A 20,392-nucleotide genomic window follows, 5' to 3' on the forward strand; every position below is an offset into this window, starting at 1 on the left:
CCAAGGTGAGGAGAGCAGCATAAACAAATAGAAAAAGAAACAGCATTGAAGACTGAGGGCATGTCTAGATTTAAAACACTGCATTGCTCTCCTGTTGGAATAGTTAGTCCATCTCCAAAAGGCAACAGTACTGGATTTTTCACATCCTGAGGGACACAATTATACTGTCCTAGGTCTGTAGTGTAGACCAGACCTGCAAGTTCACCATCACGGATTAAACACACTGAGGAAATTTCATCTAAGTGCTCATGCTTTACTCACATCTTTCTCGTTATCTTCCACAGGGCTCCCAACAAAGGCGATGATGCGCATCTTATGATTCTTGCCTTGACGATGTTTCAAAGCCAACTGGAAAATAAGAGATGCCATCAAGATGAATATAAGAAAAGCCATACCGAGTCAGACCAATGCTCTATTTATCCTGTCTTTGGACAATGGCCAGGGCCCGGTGCTTCAGAGGGAATGAACAGAAGAGGGCTATTATTCAGTGATCCATTCCATCATCTACTTTCAGCATCTGGTAGTCAGAAGCTAGAAACACCCAGAGCACGAGGTTGAATCCATGACTATCTTGGCCAACAGACATTGATGGACCATACTCCACGAATATATCTAAATCTCTGAGACCATTTACACTGTTGGTTTTCACAACACCCCCTGGCACAGAGTTGACTGTGTTGTGTGAAGTACTTCCTTTTGTTGTATTAAACCCTCTGCCTATTCATTTCACTGGGTTACCCCTCGTTCTTGAGATACGTGACAGGGTATGTAACACTTCCCAATTCACTTTCTCCAAACTATGCATGATTTTATAGACCTCTAGGGCATCCTCCCATAGTCACCTCTTTTCCAAGCTCAAGAGTTTCAGTCTTTTTAACCCTCATATGGATGCTAATGGTTCCTGATGCATCAAGAAAATATAAATGCCCAGGAGGGAGAGGATTTGAATAGGATGCAAAAAATGGGCTATTACGCACATATACAAGGGATATAAGTGACTAGTCGACTATCAAATAAGCAAAAGCTTATCGGATAGTTGACTAGTTCCTCAACTAGTCGCTCTCCCCCCCCCCCGTTGCTGCCTCTATTTAACATCCCTAACATATACCTTGGAATAATGGGCTGAATCTGAGCTAAAAACCAGGAGGCATTTTATGAAGCTAGATTCATTAGACTGAGGAGTAGTTTCAAGAGGATAAGCGCCATACTGTTTTGAGATTTAAATCTGCACTGAACACACCACTGGAGAACACGCTGAAAACTGATTTTTACTGATCTAGAGAATGGGCTAGAAGTGCCAATAGGTCTCCACCTCAAATCCTGTCAAAGATTTCTAGCATTCCGTATGACTAGTGATTCAGGATTGAGCAATAAGCTGTTTTTAGGTGTCTGCTGTTTCCACAACAAGCTTTACAAAGAGCAGGCACTAATAACGCCACTTGTCTATCAAAGGATCCCAGCAGGACAGATGTTAATTTAGCTGTATTTGTGAGGCAGGTATTATGATCCCTATTTTATGCCCAAGGAAAGAGGGAAGAGAAAGCCATGAAGTGAGTTCTTTGAGGTCTACACAGCAACTACACACCTGCAGCTAGCCCATGCCAGGTGACTCAGGCTTGCAGGGCTCAGGCTATGGGAGTGTTCCACTGCTGTCAACCCAGACCCCAGCTTTAGGATCCTGTGAAGGCTTACTGGTTAACTTGCTTTTGCGCAAGAGGGCCAGTGTAGACAACATGGTATTGTTTTGTGCAAAAAATGGATCATGAAAATGGCAATCGGGGCTTTCTTGCGCAAAACTGCGTCTGGATTGGCACGGACGCTTTTCCGCAAAAAGTGCTTTTGTGGAAAAGCGTCCATGCCAATCTAGACGCTCTTTTCCGCAAACGCTTTTAACGGAAAAACTTTTCCATTAAAAGCATTTGTGGAAAATCATGCCAGTCTAGATGTAGCCAGGATGTATTGCAACTGTATCCCAGCAATTTGGTAACAAATCAAAAGCCATCACAGACACTGAGAGCCTCTCCAGTTTGTATTTCTCTCTTCCTATTTCACCAAATCATCTTATTGATTTCCCTACACTCAACTTCTCAAGAGTATTATTCACCACGGTAGCAGACAGGAGTTCTAGCGGGATTACATCAAATCCGGGAACCTGGCTCAATTTCAACTCCAGTAGTTACAGGCCACTTGTCTAAATTCACCCTGCACTTCCAAATGAAGGAATTGAGTATCTTCAACTGCTGTGCAGTACAGCTATACCAGCTACAGTGTTTATCATTTAAACAAACACTATGACAAGGCTTTATTATAACAACAAGCCCTTACCTAGCACTTTTCATCCAGGCATCTCAAAGTAATTTACAAAGGAGGCTGGTATCAGGTCTCTATTTTACAGAGGAGGAAACAGAGGCATAGAGGTGACATGACTTAAGATCACCCAGCAGGCCAAAAGCAGAAACAAACGAGGCCCCCAAGACACTGTCCAATGCTCTCTCTAGAAGGCCACACTAGCAGTTAACAGACTGCTTCAGGATGAGAGAGGTTACAGAAATACATGACGACAACTCGTTTAAGAAAAAGTAATGAACAAGGTCACTTACATGAGCCACTCGGATCCCCGTACAAAAGGTAATTTTCCCTTTGGGTTGCACCGAATGTAATTTGGAAAGGATTCGGCCCGTGTCTGGGGTAAGTGTAGTCAACACTTCACAGTTACTAGGACAACAGAAATGGGTGCATTATTATACAAAAGTCCTTTCAAACCATTAATCAGCCATATTAATCATAGAATCATAGAGCTGGAAAAGATCTCAGGAGGTCATCAAGTCCAGCCCCCTGCCCAAGGCAGGACCAATCCCAACTTGTAAGGTAGTATCCTTTTTCAGGGGGAAACCAAGGCACAGAATCCCCCTCCAGTCACATGGAAAAGAGCAGAAGCCAGATTTGTGCCCAGTACACTAGATCAGTGTTTTTCAGCCTTTTCAGGTTGGCAACCCCCCTCATGCAAGATAAAAAATATTTGTAGCTCATGTTTACTGTAAAAGAAAGGGTAAGAACTCCATCAACGATAAGCCGATGTAATTTATGTCTGAGAGGCTAAAAAGTACTAAACCTTGCAAGATTAAGGTGTGCAGGCACAGCTTCTGTTGTAGACAGTATTACAATCTCTTGTCATATACCCCACACTGCCTTTCTTCACCGCCTTACCACCATGGGGGTGGCAACCCACTGGCTGGGAAACATTACGTAGACCAATGGTTCTCAACTGGGAATTTATGAGCTCTTTCAGGGGATTGTGAGGCCCCATGACTGAAACCCAATGCCCTCAGGCAAGGCGCCCCCCAACAGGGCTGAAGCTAGGAGTGGCGCAGGCCAGCAGCCCCGCCCCCACCCCTTGCCAAGCCTGGAGCAAACTCCTTCCATTTCCTCAAAAGCAGTGCAGGGCTGAAGCCAGTGTGGCCTCCCCAAGCCAGGAGCAGTTTGAGGCAGAAGTCAGCAACCTTCCCCCCTAAACCAGGAATGGTGAGATTGGGGCTGAAGCTTGTGGGAGATGCCCCCCCCAAGTCAGGAGTGGTGCAGAGATGAATCTGGGGACTCTAGTCTCCCCCTCTCCCTTCGCTGAAGCTGGGAGTTGCACTGGGAGCCTGCCCCATATACAGCCCCTCACTATCCCCTCTTTGCACCCTGAGCAGTTTTCAAACTTTCTGAACTGAGTCCCTGTTTTGAGTTATATTTTTGGGTTCCATCCCTGCACAGTCCAGACAGGCTGGGTGGCCTGTTGAGGTGAGTTGGGTTGAAGGTGGGGCTCCTTTCCTGGACCCCACTGTGTGGAGCTGCCAGCCCTTCCCTCCCACCCTAAATAGAAGTAAAACTATGCCTATGCCCAAGAGTCCCTCCTCCAGCCAAGAGCCTTGAATTTACTCCTCTCCTTGCCAGGCCCTGGAGTTTTTATAGCATGTTGAAGGGGGGAGGAGAGGGAGAAACATTGAGAAACCCTGAACTAAACCACACCCATCTTCAGGGTGGGAGAGCAGGAGTCATTCTGATGTCTGGGGGGGAACTCCACAGACGTACTTGGCTAAGGTTATGAGCCCCACGTTGTTCTCTGGGTTGCTACGGGTTTTCGAGTGGCACACAATGTTGACGGCATCTTGCTGGGCTTGCAGGCGGGTAGGTAAAAAATCTCCATTTCTCATGTACTCGCTGTTGTCCACACTGAAATATAAAGCAACTCAGTAAGGTCAGAATTAAAAAAGCAGGCTAGTTGGGTTTTTACGTTAAACTGGTTCATGAAAATGAAGCCTCTGGATCCTAGATTTGTGATCAGATGGCTAGCAACATATATGTCCCCTGATCCTTGTCAATGCAACAAGAGAGAGAAAAAGAGCGAGAGAGGAAGCATGCACATAGCCTGAAAAACAAGTCAAAGGCTTCAGCCAAGGTGGAATTGACCTATGGAAGTCCCATATTTAACACACTCAAGAGTCTTGAAATTCAGATGCAAGACCCAAACCCATTTAAAGCCCTGATTATAGTTGGACAATGTCTATAGAATAGAATAGAATATATGGAGATATATCATCTCATAGAACTGGAAGGGACCTTGAGAGGTCATCGAGTCCAGTCCCCTGCCCTCACAGCAGGACCAAGTACCATAGGTCTTCTGGGCCTGTGGGACAGACCCTGAGAGCCTTCATGCCATGAGTCCTAAAGCTTGGCCTGCAAATCCCCCCGATCCGTAACTGCAAGCTGAAGAGCACTCAAGATCAGTTGCAGGTTCTAAGTTTTGTAGGTGAGCACAAAGAATCCCCAGACGCATCTGTCATATGAACCACGGCTGGCAACAGGATAAACAACAGCGGGGCCAATCTGAAGGGGCAATACCCATGTTCCCATCAATATACATACACAAGCATCTCTTAGGTTTATGAGCTTTTATTTGACATTTTAAGAAGCAGTGTACAACTTTTTCATATCATAGCAACTTAGCACCACTCTAGACTCATCATCTGTAGCTTCCTAAGTACTTTGGCATCATGGCCAAACATCCATGCCCTTCTGCCATTGTATAGATTTGGCTGTTTGGGAGGCAGTGATGTCTAGCAGTTAAAACAGGAGACCAGAAAGAAGGGCTTCTGGGTTCTAGTCCAGGCTCTGCCATTAACTTACAGGGCAAGCTTGGGGCAAGTAACCTCCCTGCACTTCAATTCCCTCCTCATGTGTAAATGGGCTAATTCCCACTTGTTCTTGGCAAAGTGCTTTGAGCTTCTGGGCTATATCTGTGCCTAGTGTTATCAAACAGCAAACTGCCAGCTTTGTGGGTTCCCAACAGAGTATGCAGATTAACAGCCTGGCTCCTCCTCAGTTAGAAGGAGTTGTTACACTGCAGTTGTGATCACAAAATAGTACTTGTTAGCTCCACTGACAATGGTGATTTTGATTTACTCGCTGTCTAATTCTAGGCAAGCTAACCTCTACAACACTGATGGCTTGCTACAACAGGGCTTTCGTTAATATTAGTATTGGCTGAACAAAGTGGGGCCCTACTCTCAACCTGATGGCACGTCTATGAATAAAGCAATAACTCTGGAATGCCATCCTACAAATTTCAGGAAATGTTCAAATTAGGCATTAATGGGCAGAACCCTATTGATTTTGGTGAAAAACAAAACTGGGAAGCAGGAGACACAGGGTGCCCCAGGCATCTAGTTAGCAGAGTTACAGTTTCAACCAGTCTGTAGATCAATGAACTAGTTGACGGGGCCACTGATGTCTTCCACACACCCCACATTTCAGCTCTTCCTCTTATCTCCAATAGAGTCTAAAATGTTGAGCCCCTGAATGACCTCTCTCCCAGACAGAAGAAATAATGGTGGAAGAATGGAGGGCACAGAGCAAAGAGACCCTGTAACAAAGCACATAAACAGCTTGTGGGGCAAATGGAGGCAAAGAAGGAGCCCCTGCTGTGTGCCAGGAGCTCAGCAGTCAGAAGCAATTGCCTCTGTGCAATTAAAAACCTTTCACATACAAAATGTCACTGCACAGGATCCAGTTTTAATCCTTGCTCTCTTGGTTGTGCCATATTAAGCCTGTTTCTTGTGCCAGAAGGCATCAGCCTGAATTGAAATGCAAAACTCTGTCACATTGTATGCTGCTGAACACAAATATTCTTTACTACAAGAAGCAGACAGTCACTAACACACAATGAATGGTAATGGACGCATGCAGTAAGACAGTACATGGCAGGTGCTTTGAGAACATTAATTCTCACAATAACCCCGAGAAGCAAGTTAATATTCTTATTTTACTGGATACAGATTTCATGAGTTCCCATGGTGACAGAGCACCAGCAGAAGCCAGGATTAAAGATTCCTAGTGCTCTGGTCCAACCCTCTACAAATACTTACGGCCTAGCTCTTCTTGCCCTGCACTTTGTGCAGCTATTGTCACCACATGAACCTAATGTAAGAGTGAGGGTAAATACATTTCCAGATGAAAATGGCAGCCTGCTGCACATATTCCGCACTGGTGTTAGCTAGGAATGTAAAGGTCTGTTTAATTAGTTAACCGGTTAAACTTTGGCTATGTCTACACTACACGTTTTTGCGCAAAAACCCACGGAGCGTCCACACCTCAAGAGCGTTTTTGCGCAAGAAAATTTACAGTAAAATGGCAGACCAGAGGGCTTTTTGCAGTGTAGGTATACCTCTTTCTATGAGGAATAACTCCTTTTTGAGCAAGAGTTCTTGCGCAAAAAGGTGTGTGTGGACGCTCAACAGGGGTTTCTTGTGCAAAAAGAGCCTATCACAAAAAGCACAGGTGCTCTGATGGCCATTCTGTGAATGGCAATCAGAAATTCCTTGCGCAAGAGTGTCCATGCTTTTGCGATGCACTTTTGAGGTGAGGATGTGTTTTTGAGCAAGAACTCTTCCGCAAAAAGCTTTTTGTGCAAAAACCTTGCAGTGTAGACAAAGCTTTTATGTTTAACTGGTCAGTCGATTAAATGGAGGGGTGCGCCAAGGGGGTGGCCACCCTGCTCACCGTGGGCAAAGGCTGCTCTAGCTGGGCTGTAGCACCCCTGCCTACAGTACACCCAGGCCAGGCCTGTAACAGGCCTGCCTGCATCAGGCACTGCAGGGCTGGAACAGCCCCCATCAATTAACTGTAACCTGTAAGACTCAGCTGTAAAGGGTGAAGTTTACCAGTTAACCATTCACATCCCTAGTGTCAGTGAGCATACAATGTACAGGGCAACAATGGACTGAACTCGCTAGATCTGGGATTTTATTCTCCAATTTCAGAACTCACTTCCCCAAAGTCACAAAATCAACAGTTGCAAAAGAACAATAATTAACCTGACACAGTCACTTATTTGGCTCTGACATAGTTTACTTAGCAAATCGGGGTACTGTGATGTCTCCATCTAATTAACTGGAGGGCTATTTAGTTACCAGATACAACCCACAAAGGAAGTTTTGTGCATCTTATGAATCTCTGCCATTGTTACATTTGGTAATTAGATTGCAGCAACTAATGGGCCTGAGATACTCTAGCAGCCATGATCTTTATCATGCACTGAACAATGATATGTTTAATATGTAAATTTACTGATTTTTTTATGCATCTCTGAATTATAAACTTTCTATGCCTGATTTTAGCTCTACCTATCAGCATGATAAGGTAGGAGGCAAAACTGACACCACCATTTTACTTAACATCTGGTATTAAGCAACGGCATAACACTAATACAGTCGGATTGCAGCTGCCCAGGATTTCATGCCAGCCAGGCATTAACCCACCTAAACTCCCCAGTCACTGACAGCATGGGAAGGGAAGAGGGTGCAGGAGCTGTGAATCTAAAAAGTAACTTATATTCTCCAGTGCTTATGAGAGAGGTTTGGAAGAGAGTGAGAACTGTCCTGTGAACAGTCTCCCGTCTGCTTCTATAATAAGTTACACTGGGCCACAAACCCTAACCAGCCTTGCTTGTGCTATATGTGTAGGGATGTGAATGGTTAATCAGTCTCCTGGTAAGCATCACCCTAAATAGGCAATGCTTACAGGTTTCTGTTAACTGGTAAAGGGAGGGGGGCACTGGAGGACTGCTCCAGCCCCACAGGGGGTTGGCTACAGGCAGAGATTGCTCTGGTCCATAGCAGATCCTGTTCACAGCAGTTTGGGTGTCCAGCAGGCAGGGGGGGTTGCTCTGGTGGGAGATGGGAGCCTGTGACAGCCTCAGCACAGCATTGGGAAGTGCTCCAGCTGGGCTGAAGTGTTCCCCAGCCCAGAATCCTACTTTAGTCGGTCAACCGGTTAAACACCAGGAAACCCCAGTATTTAACTGGTTAACTGTTTAACCAGGATTTAACATCCTTAGACACGTGTGGGGTGTGCAGGGGAGGAGGGTTGGGGGGTTAAATCCAGTCCAGGCTAGAGGCAAGTTAACAGAGAGAAGGCCTTGGCTATTTTTGTGGATGCTAGTTCAGCTACCTCAAATGTTGCCACTTCTCAGCCCCAACTGATCCTCCCAAAGTCTGTCCACCAACTCTTCCCTGCAGCTTCACCTCAGCATCAAGTCCTCTGCACACCAATGTCAAATATTTGCCCTTTCCCACCTGACCCTAATGTCACCACATCCCACCACTGCCCCCTCTGAATCGCAGACTCTATCACTCACTGCCCATCAGATGAAAGCCCTGCACAGCCAAGGAGAAACTCCCCATCCAAACAATGGTCATATCCCATAGCCCTCCAAGCCCAACCTTACATGCAAGCTAACAACTCTTCTTCCCCTTGCCTCAGCTATGCTTTGGCTCCAAACCACCTTCTAGTCTGGAATGGACAGTTTAATCCCCCCCACTAGCTTAATCCACGCCACTAGCTGAGCACTAACACCTCTCCCCATACAAGGGCAGTAATTCCCACCACCTTGTGACCACCCTTTCATCCCTCATTCTGTTACTGTGCCCCTTCAAACAAGGGAGTAATTGTATGAGTTCTAAGTTGGACTGGAGAACACAACAGATCCCACTTGCCTCTCATAACCTAGTACTTATACTGCCCATTCCTCTTCCTCATCCCAGCACTGGTGTGCCCTCTGCCTCTTTCACATCCCTCCTCGTCCCTGTCCCCACCCCGCTGCCCCCTCAGCTTAGCCCCCCCAGTCTATCCCTGGTCCCAGCCTATCCTTACCCCCCCAGCTTAGCCCTACCAGCTCGTCCCTGCCCCCCCCAGTTTAGTCCCCCAAGCCTGTCCCTGCCCCCCCAGCTGAGCCCCACCACCTCCCCCCTGCCCCCACCCCGCTCCCCCCTCAGTTTAGCCCCCCCAGTCTATCCCTGGTCCCAGCCTATCCTTACCCCCCCAGCTTAGCCCTACCAGCTCGTCCCTGCCCCCCCAGTTTAGTCCCCCAAGCCTGTCCCTGCCCCCCCAGCTTAGCCCCACCTCCCCCTGCCCCCACCCCGCTCCCCCCCAGCTTAGCCCCCCCAGCCTGTCCCTGCCCCCCCAGCTTAGCCCCACCACCTCCCCCCTGCCCCCACCCCGCTCCCCCCCCAGCTTAGCCCCCCCCAGCCTGTCCCTGCCCCCCCAGCTGAGCCCCACCACCTCCCCCCTGCCCCCACCCCGCTCCCCCCCAGCTTAGCCCCCCCAGCCTGTCCCTGCCCCCCAGCTGAGCCCCACCACCTCCCCCCTGCCCCCACCCCGCTCCCCCCCAGCTTAGCCCCCCCCGCCTGTCCCTGCCCCCCCAGCTGAGCCCCCCCAGCCTGTCCCTGCCCCCCCCAGCTGAGCCCCCCCCAGCCTGTCCCTGCCCCCACCCCAGCTGAGCCCTCCCCGCCTGTCCCTGCCCCCCCAGCTGAGCCCCCCCCAGCCTGTCCCTGCCCCCACCCCAGCTGAGCCCCCCCCAGCCTGTCCCTGCCCCCACCCCAGCTGAGCCCCCCCCAGCCTGTCCCTCCCCGCCTGTCCCTGCCCCCCCCAGCTGAGCCCTCCCCGCCTACTTCCCCGGTCGGGCCTAGGGCCGGGGCCGGGATGACTCAGGGAAACCCGGCGGGCGCCAGGTCCCGGTCTGGGTCCCAGTCCCCGGTGCCGGCCCGGCCCCCCCCCTCGCTCCTCAGCGGGGTCCCGGCGCGGCCCCGCCCACCGCGGCCCGGCCGCCACTCACCAGACCATAGTGCTCTCCAGCACCATCTTGCCACCCTCCGACTCACCGGCCGGGCTAGGCCCAGCCAACAAGCTGCCCTCGCATTGGCCCGCTCGCCAGCCAATCACCGGCCGCCCGCCTGCAAGGGCCGCTGGGACTTGTGGTTTTCTAAGCGCTTTCCCAAGGGACTCCAGAAGGGCCACTCCGGCCTGGGCTGCGCGAGCAGGGAAGCTCTGGGTGGAGATGGAGCCCTGGGCAAACCCTCCCCCAGGGGCTTCCGTTGTGTTTGGGCCTCCTGCAGGAAAAGTGACTTGGTCCAGATGCATGGTCATGTGGCCGAGAAGCGGTGCCAGATAGTTGCAAACAAAATCGCCTGGGGAATTTCCCGCCCTGATACCGAATTCACTCCCTTTGTTGGGATTGCAGTGGGGGAAAGACAAAGACGGGACATTCAAAGAATCGGACACAGGGAGGGGGCTGGTTGTAGGTCTGAGACCCCCCTGACTTGAACTTTCCAGGCATTATGTTGAGAATGTTCTTTGGCTTGTATTATACAGGTCAGACTGGCTGGTCCCTGTGCTCCCTTTAAAACTGGCCTCGCAGGACTGTACAAGCCCTTTATTCCCAATTAAAGTGTTCTAGATGTGCCATCGCCACAACAGCTCCTAGCGTGGCTGCCCAACAACTCAGCAAGTTAGAATGGACCCATAAGTCAGGGGTTCTCAAACTTGGGGATACCGCGACCCCCCCTCTAAGTTGCTCGTGACCCCCTGGGGGGTCGGGACCCACAGTTTGAGAAACACGGCCATAAGGCAAGTACATGGAGGAGTGCAGCATGTGTTGATTGTTTGGGAGTAGTCCTTGAATGGGTTAAGAACATAAGAAAGGCCACACTGAGTCAGACCAAAGGTCCATCTAGCCCAGGATCCTGTCTTCCAACAGTGGCCAATGCCAGGTGCTTCAGAGGGAAGGAGCAGAACAGGTAATCATTAGGTGATCCATCCCCTGTCCCAGCCCTCCTCTGTCCCGGCCCTCCTCCACCCCTTTTCCCAGGCTATGTGAGCCAGGCAGCAGGAGCCGGAGCAACCCACAGCCTGCTCCGCTCCGCCCTGCCACCCTCCCCAGCCTGCTGCGCTTTGCTTCACCTGGAACTGGAGTGCCCTGGGGCTGGGGCAGTCTGCTTCCTGCTGTCACAGTGAGGTGGAGCCCGGCGGGCTGGGAGAGGGCAAACGGGGTGGGGTGGGGTGGGGTGGGGTGGGGTGGAGTGGGGTGGAGTGGAGAAGTCTGCCAGCTTACTTGGGCTCCCACTGCCACAGTGAGTGCGTGGGGCGGAGGGGCAATTCCTGCTTCTGCTCTGTGCCAGGCCCTCAGTTAATCCCCTGGGCCAACCTGGGCCCTGTCCATAGGATAGTTGAGGCAGCCACAGCAGGGGGCCTGGGGCAACAGCCCCTAACTATCCTATGGATGGGATGGCTCTGCCCAGTCCCCCTTTCCCAGCTTCTGGCAAACAGAGGCCAGGGACACCATCCCAGCCCAACCTGGCTAATAGCCATTGATGGACCTAACCTCCATGAATTCATCTGGTTCTTGCTTGACCCTTGTTATAGTCTTGGCCTTCCCATCACCCCCCGGAAAAGGGGATTTGGGCACATTTCCTTGATCAGAATCATGGTTGACTTGGATCCATTCCTGCCAGTTAAATTACCCAGAGGATGGTAAACTTCGATTATGAGGCTTGTAGTAACTGAAACTCCGACGTGCGCCTCTAGCTCTCAGGCTATATCTACACTGTAGGTATTTGTTGGCAGTGAGTATGTTAATGAAGCGCTCATTAGCATTTATTGCATTGTCATTTGCATATTCTCTGCCAATGCTTTTTGCGCAAGGGGTTTTTGCGCAAACACAAGCAGTGTAGGATGAGTCTGTTTTGCCCAAAAAAACCCTTTTGCACAAGATCCTGTAAATCTCCTTTTTTGATCCATAAGGGATTTTGTGCAAAATGGACCAGTCTACACTGATTGTTTTTGCGCAAAAACCTGTTGCGCAAAAAGCATCAGTAGAGAATATGCAAATGACAGCCTGAAAAATGCTAATGAGCGCTTCATTAGCATACTCTCTGCTGACGAATACCTGCAGGCTGTGTCTACACTGGCATGAATTTCCGGAACTGCTTAAAACGGAATACTATTCCTTTTTCAGTTTTTCTGGAAAAGGAGCATCTACATTGGCAGGTTGCTTTTCTGGAAAAGCCCTTTTTCCGAAAAAGCGTCTGTGGCCAATGTAGACGCGCTTTTCCGGAAAAGACTACTGGGCTGTCTACACTGGCCCTTTTCCGGAACAGTGTTCCGGAATAAGGACTTATGACCGAGCGGGAGCAGAATAGTTTTTCCGGAATAGCGGCTGATTTTGTACAGTAGAGCGTCGTTGCTTTTCCGGAAATTCAAGGGCCAGTGTAGACAGCTCGCAGCTTATTCCGGAAAAGCGGCTGATTTTCCGGAATAAGTGGCCCAGTGTAGACACAGCCGCAGTGTAGACCGAGCCTTACAGTGTAAACAAAAATAGGAGACACTTTTGTTAATGGATTTAAAAGCAAGAGCAATGACCTGACCACATTTGGCCAGTGGGGGTCACTGTACCACCAGCTCAAGAGGAGGGAGCAGGTACTTGTGTTTCTCTGGAAGAAGCATGAGTCACTTTTTAAGGGTGGACTTGAGGTTTAGATGGTACAGTTCAGGGCTGGGGCCCCGGCACATTTTGTTCAGGGGTTCCTGCTGTGTGAGCAGCTTGTGATGATCTCTCTAGTCCGTGTTTAAAGTCAGCTCCAGGAACAAAACAATGAGCTTTGTTATTTGAACATACTTTGTCCATCTATAACAGGGGTGGGAACCTTTTTGGGTCTGGGGACCACTGACCCACTGATTTTTCTGTGGGGCTGCACAAAAGTGAGAAGCCAAAGCAAAGCACAGCACACCACCTCACTGCCATGGCTTCTGACTGAGAAGCAGAAGGACACTCCCCATATCCCCCTTGTGCAGCAGAGCCTAGGGGGGCCAGGACTAGGGCAGTGCATGGAGCTGCTTCCCCCACCAACATCAGGTAGAGCCCCTGGATTGGATCTGGCTCTGGCTTGTCTGGCTCCAGCCTGCAAGGCTCAGGGCTCCTTCCCCCGCAGCAGGGAGCCAGCACTGGCGCTCCATCCCCATGGGGAGGGGTAGCTGGAGAAGAGGGGGCTGGAGCGTCAGCATGGGCTCCTCAATGCTGGGAGGAAGCCCCAAGCCTTGGGGGGCCAGATCCATGGAAGCCGGGGGCCTTAGGTTCCCCACCCCGCTCTGTAATAATGTGATCCAGTTTGGTAGGGCACTGGACTGGGAGCCAGGAGATCTGGGTTCTTCTATTCCTGGCTGACCTGCTGTGAGTATGAGTGAGTCACTTCACCTGTTTGTTTCCCTTCCCACCCATTGCCTTGTTTGTCTGGATCGCCTGAGCTCTCAGTATGCCTGGCTCTACGCTCCAGAATCATTTTGGTACAACTACGCCATGCAACCATGTCATGCACGGTGTAGACAGCATCGTGTGTTGATGGGACCTGTGTGCACGGTGTTGACAGCACCATGTTGATAGGAGCTCTGCCACTGACACAGCTCTGGCCTCTGGTGCAGGTGGATTAACCGTGCCAATGGGAGAGCTCTCTCCCATCCACAGAGCGTGTCCTCACTAAGGCACAATAGTGGTGCAGCTGCACTGGTGCAGCATTTTAGCTGTAGACCTGCTCTTAGTGCATGTACAGCACCTACCACAATGGGGGAGGGTCCTGATGTCCACTCAGGGCCTCTTAGCTGCTATTGTAATATTAAAAGTAAAATAACGGCAAGTGCTTTTCATCAGCTCTCAAAACCCTTTACCATGGAGGTCAGTATCCTTATTCCCATTTTACAGGCAGACACTGAGGCAAAGAGAGTCACTTCCAGAGCGGGGAAGCGATTCGCTCAAGGTCACCCAGCAGGCTAAGAGTGGAGCTGGGACCACCAGAGCCTAGGTCTCCCAAGGCCCAGGCGAATGCTCTAGCCACTCCGAGGCAAGTGTGTACAGAGCTATGGAAATGGAGCTGTCATCCCAGCACCATGTGCTGTCACTTGCAGCAGGGGCTCTGCACAGAACCAGTTAGAGGATCTAGCCCTTGGATTGTGAGCAGGTTAGTGCAGGGACTGTAGCTTTGTACAGCCTGCAGCAAAATGAGGTCCTGACCCTCTGCGTAATAACAATATTTTCCCCTCTCTGACCCAGCTGGGTCGCTCACATTCCAGATGTGTCAAGCCCTCCCCCTGTACTGAAAAAATGATTCCCTGGTGCACAGTGGTTGCTACATTCCGAGGCACGTTGACTTGATAGGGACGCGCAGAAGCATTTTGATTTCATCAGAATCCCCTTTCCCAGGGCGAGCTCTGTAATTCTGGATGGAAGGCGCTCCAGCGAGAGGCTGTTAAAGGCAAGATGGTCTCACACCCTAGAGCTATGTCTACACTGGCGCGATCTTGCGCCAGAGCTATGCAAATGAAGCTAAGCGTGGAATATCGCCGAGCCTCATTTGCATATCTAATGAGCCGCCATTTTTGCGGAAGAGGCTCTTGCGCCAGAAGGAGCTGTCTACACTGCCCCTTCTTGCGCAAGAAAAACCCTCTTGCACAATGCTGCTATTCCTGAAAATAATCAGCATAACAGCATTGCGCGAGAGGGTGTTTCTTGCGCAAGAAGGGGCAGTGTGGCCAGCTCCTTCTTGTGCAAGAGCCTCTTCCGCAAAATTAGATATGCAAAGGAGGCTCAGCGAAATTCCACGCTTAGCCTCATTTGCATAGCTCTGGCACAAGATCGCACCAGGGTAGATATAGCCTAGGAGTGCACAGACAGTCACATGCAGGCGGCACAGAGGGGTAGCCGGGTTAGTCTGTAACTTTAAAAACAACCAGCTTTTGCTGTGTAGACGCTCTCTTTGGGAAGACGTTTTTTCGGAAGATCTCTTCCAGAAAAGCTTCTTCTGAAAGAAGCCTGCTCTCTAGACATAGCCTTAGACACTAACAAAAGTATATACAGGATCATGATCTTTTGGGACAAAACTTGAGTCAGGGGAGACTGGCTGTGGGTTTTACCCATGAAAGCTCATGATACTATCTTTCTATATTTTGTTAGTCTCTCAGGTGCCACAGGACTACTTGTCGTTTATGGAGAAGGCAAAATCCCTTTGAAAACCTGGGTTTTCCACCACAAGAGGTGCCATCATTCAAACAGACCATGTCTCTGGCCACCCGTCAGTAGGTCGTTGGCAGGGGCTGCACTCAACCCTGAAAGCAAGAGAGCTGATCCAGGCAGGCCCCCTCCCAGTTCTCTTCTGCTATCCAGGGCTGCCCCTAATGGTGCTGTGTACACCATGGGGGTACAGGAGCTTGATACTCCATTCACGTCACAGACTATTTTTAAGAGGGTGGTATGCGAACCAAGGAAGGTCGGGAGCTGCTGTGCCAGACCAATAAAAAATAATAGCTGGAGGGGAAATGCGAGCCAAAGGGCCTGCATTCTGCTACGCTCAGCAGGCAGCAGAGCAAAGCAGGCAGAGCGCGCATAAAAACCTAGTATGCTCTAGCCAGGCCGGTTTGATGTTCAGCAGAGTTCAGCTACAGTGTGACTTCCCTTTTTTCTCCTTCCTTACAACTACGCTTGGACCTGATGTCTTTCTTCGAAGGGCTGCAGTGTATCCTTGGCTGCAGAGAGTGCGGTGATTTTCCAAGAATGGCTCTGTTGTCTGTCTAGTTCTTAGAGCACGCTCTGGGACTGCGCGCTCTCCCCAGTTTGGCCACTGATTTTTTCCTAGTGTTACCAAGAGCAGAAGCGGCGAGGAGTCCTGTGGCACCTTAGAGACTAACTGAAGTGTAGGAGCATAAGCTTTCGTGGGCAAAGACCCACTTCGTCAGATGCATACGAAGTGGGTCTTTGCCCACGAAAGCTTATGCTCCTACACTTCATTTAGTCTATAAGGTGCCACAGGACTCCTCGCCGCTTTTGCAGATTCAGACTAACACGGCTACCCCTCTGATACTTGACACCAAGAGCAGGTAGTTTCAGCTCTCTGGGGGTGCGTCTACACTGCACCGTTATTTCAAGATAACTAGAGTTATTTCAAAATAACATTGCGAGTGTCTACACAGCCGTTCTGCTATTTTGGAATAATTTTGAAATAACAGACGGCTCATTCCGAAATCTGTAAGCCTCATTCGACGAGGCATAACGCCTGTCCGAAATTGCTATTTTGAGATAAGGCCTGTGTAGATGCTCCACTGCTATTTTGAAATAGCACCTCTCCAGTGCCTCTTGGGGCTCTAAATCGAGGTAGCGCGTCTACATTAGGGAAGCCTGACAGACTAATTTTGAGGCTTCCCTGTAGTGTAGACGCGCTATTTCGAAATAAGCTATTTTGGAATAACTATTCCGGAATAGCTTATTTCAAAATAGCCGTGCAATGTAGACATACCCTGGGCGTCCATGTCTCCATCTGGAAAATACGCTTGTGCTCAAGAACCACAGTGAGGCACTGAACAGACACCAAACAAAGACAATCCCTGCCCCTAAAAGCTTCCAGTCTGGGCAAAAAGACAATAGCTGGATATAGAGCGTGAGACGAGCAAAACAGTGAGACCAGACGGTCAGCATGACAGGCTTTGCCCACCAGCAGCCAAACTGTTGTCCGTGTTTTTATAGGCCTTATGGCAAAGGGGAGCTTTAAGTAGGATGCAGAACATAAGAACGGCCATACTGGGTCAGATCTTTGGTACATCTGGCCTGTCTTCTGAGCATAGCTGGTGCCAGAAGCTTCATAGGGAATGAACAGAACAAGGCAATCACTGAGTGATCCATCCCCAAAGTCCCATCTGCTGGCATTTAAGAGGTTCAGAAACACCCATCAGAACATGGGGCTGTATCCCTGGCTGTTTTGGCAAATAGCCACGGATGAACCTATCCTCCAGGAACTTCCTGATTTTTTTAAAAAGTCTCGGGGGCAGCCATTTTAGTCAGTATCCACAAAAACCTGGAGTCCTGTGATTTATTTGGGCATAGGATGTGTGGGAAAAAATCACACTTCATCAGAAGCATGGAGTGGAAATTACTGAGGCAGACAGAAATAGACTAGCACATGAAAAGAAGAGGGTTGGTTACCTTATCATAGAATCATAGAATAATAGGACTGGAAGGGACCTCAAGAGGTCATCGAGTCCAGCCCCCCGCCCTCAAGGCAGGACCAAGCTCCACCTACACCATCCCTGACAGATGCCTATCTAACCTGTTCTTAAATATCTCCAGAGAGGGAGATTCCACCACCTCCCTTGGCAATTTATTCCAATATTTGACCACCCTGACAGTTAGGAATTTTTTCCTAATGTCCAATCTAACCCTCCCCTGCTGCACTTTAAGCCCATTACTCCTTGTCCTGTCCTCAGAAACCAAGAGGAACAAATTTTCTCCTTCCTCCTTGTGACACCCTTTTAGATATTTGAAAACCGCTATCATGTCCCCCCTTAATCTTCTTTTTTCCAAACTAAACGAGCCCAGTTCATGAAGCCTGGCTTCATAGGTCATGTTCTCTAAACCTTTAATCATTCTTGTCGCTCTTCTCTGGACCCTTTCCAATTTCTCCACAAATGGAGGACCAGTGCTAACAGGGCCCATTCAGTCAGAATGGTTGTGGCCCACTCCCAACAGTTATGAGGTGTGAATACCAAGAGAGGGAAAATTGCCTTTTGTCTGGCTATGTGGACTCTCTCCTCAAGCCGTACCCTAGGAGCACTTCTAGCTAGCTTTGAGACACCACTGACTTCCCAAGGAAACTACAATGCATTGGGTTTCTTCCTGAAAACACCATCCTGGCCTCTAGGGATGTCATGCCCACCTCTGTAAAGCTGATACCCCAATAAATCTGTTAGTCTTTAAGGTATTACAGGGCTCCTCCTAATTTTTTTTATAACCCAGTTATTCTTTTGACCTTCAAACCATCCCTTGGCAAGAAGTTCCATAAGTGGGCTGTGTATTGCGTGAAGTTCTTCCTTATGTGTTTTAAACCTGCTGACTGTTCATTTCATTGATGACTTCTGGTTCATGCATTACGGGAAGGGGAAAATAACACTGCCCTATTCACTTTCTCCAGGGCATTTTATAGATCTGCATTATATCCCCACCTTAGTCATCTCTTTTCTAAGTTGAACAGTCCTGGTCTTTTTCAATCTCTGCTTGTCCATTTCCCTAATAGTAATTCTTTGTAAGACTGCCAATTCTCTTCTCTGGAAAAGCGACGAGGAGTCCTGTGGCACCTTATAGACTAACTGGAGTGTAGGAGCATAAGCTTTCGTGGGCAAAGACCCACTTTGTCAGATGCATGTCTGGAAGAATTCCAATTCTAATAATCTTTCTGGAGGAGGAGAATCCCGAAGATTTGTGGCTGTTTACAGGGCTCGTCCCAGGCGTGAGTGGCCAAAGGGAAAAAGCACAAAGGCGCTTGTTTGAAAACGTAAGTGGGTGATGGAAACTTTTATGGGCCAATTCGAAGGTCAACTTCTGCCTCTGATACTGAATGATACACAAGGGGGCTAGATTGCTTAAAGTCAAGGCCCTTCACAATCTGCTTTTCAGTGGGATGTGTAAGCAGGGAAATCATGAGTAAGAGCAGGGAGATTATTTTATCTTGGTATTTGTCACTGGTGTAATCCTGTGTGCAGTTCTGGTGCCCACAATTCACAATCGGGATGATGAAAAATTGGAGAGGGCCCTGAGAATGAATAAAGAAGAAGAAAACATACCTTATAGTAAGAGACTCAAAGACTCTATTAAGGTTAAAGAGAAGGTTGAGGGAAGATTTGATTACAGCCTAGAATTATCTACATGGGAAACCAATATTAGATAATGGGCTCTCAGTCTGACATGATCTAATGGCTGGACGTAGAAACCAAACACTTTCAGATTGGAAATAAGGTGTGATTAACCATCTGAACAATTTACCAACAGTCATGTAATGGATTCTCCATCACTGAGGCTACGTCTACACTGCAGAGTTTTTGCCCCAAAACGGTCGTTTTCGCACAAAACCTCACTGAGCGTCAACACTACAAGCGCGTTTTTGCGCAAGTAGTACAGTAGATTATCAGAAGACAAGGCTTTTTGTGCAAGTTATTCCTCTTTCTACAAGGAATAAGCCTTTTTGCACAACAGCTCTTACACAAAAAGGCACATGTGGTCAGACAAGAGGGCTACGTCTACACTGGCCCCTTTTCCGGAAGGGGCATGTAAATTTCATGAGTCGTAGTAGGGAAATGCGCGGGGGATTTAAATATCCCCCGCGGCATTTAAATAAAAATGTCTGCCGCTTTTTTCCGGCTTTTAAAAAAGCCGGAAAAGAGCGTCTACACTGGCCCCGATCCTCCGGAAAAAGCGCCCTTTTCCGGAGGCTCTTATTCCTACTTCAAAGTAGACGAGCCCCAGGGGTTTCTTGCACAAGAAATCCCCATTGGAAAAAGCACAAGTGCTCTGATGGCCATTCTGTGAATGGCCATCAGAGCTTTCTTGCGCAAGAGCATCCATAGCAATGTGGACATGCTCTTGCGCAATAACTTTTTGCGCAAGAAGCCTGCAGTGTAGAAATAGTCTGAGTTTTTAAATAAAGATCAGATGTTTTTCTAAAAGATCCACTCTTGGAATGACTTGGGGCAGGTCTCTGGCCTGTGCGGGACAGGAGATCAGACTAGATGACCACAGTGGTTGCATCTGGCCTTAGAATCCATACAGTTGCTTTGTTTCTGAGCTTGCAGACAAACAATAGTTTTCAGAGACATGAATCATAGAATCATAGAACTGGAAGAGACCTCAGAAGGTCATCAAGTCCAGCCCCCTGCTCTAGGCAGGACCAATTCCAACTAAATCAACCCGGCCAGGGCTTTGTCAAGCCGAGATTTAAACACCTCTAGGGATGGAGACTCTACTACTTCCCTAGGTAACCCATTCCAGTGCTTCACCACCCTCCTAGTGAAATAGTTTTTCCTAATATCCAACCTGGACCTCTCCCACCACAACTTGAGACCATTGCTCCTTGTTCTGCCATCTGTCACTACTGAGAACAGCCTCTCTCCATCCTCTTTGGAACCTCCCTTCAGGAAGTTGAAGGCTGCTATCAAATCCCCCCTCACTCTTCGCTTCTGCAGACTAAACAGACCCAAGTCCCTCAGCCTC

General features: G+C 49.1%; 1 protein-coding gene across 2 annotated transcripts in view; it reads right to left on the reverse strand.

Annotated features, from left to right (window-relative positions):
- LOC102450458 (26S proteasome non-ATPase regulatory subunit 4) overlaps positions 1-20,392 on the reverse strand; it is a 69,467-nt gene that overhangs the window by 5,705 nt on the left and 43,370 nt on the right. The window contains exons 1-4 of one of the 2 annotated variants that reach the window (XM_075907817.1): positions 10,154-10,309; positions 4,075-4,215; positions 2,601-2,715; positions 262-348 (exon numbers count right to left, since the gene is read on the reverse strand). In XM_075907817.1, coding sequence (XP_075763932.1) covers positions 262-348; positions 2,601-2,715; positions 4,075-4,215; positions 10,154-10,179 — 369 coding nt within the window. In that variant the 5' untranslated portion in view covers positions 10,180-10,309. Of the gene's footprint in view, positions 1-261; positions 349-2,600; positions 2,716-4,074; positions 4,216-10,153; positions 10,310-20,392 lie in introns of those variants that run through there. The other variant, XM_075907818.1, reaches the window with a different exon arrangement.

The sequence above is a fragment of the Pelodiscus sinensis genome, chromosome 24 (assembly GCF_049634645.1).
Source record: "Pelodiscus sinensis isolate JC-2024 chromosome 24, ASM4963464v1, whole genome shotgun sequence".
NCBI classification, from domain to species: Eukaryota; Metazoa; Chordata; order Testudines; family Trionychidae; genus Pelodiscus; species Pelodiscus sinensis.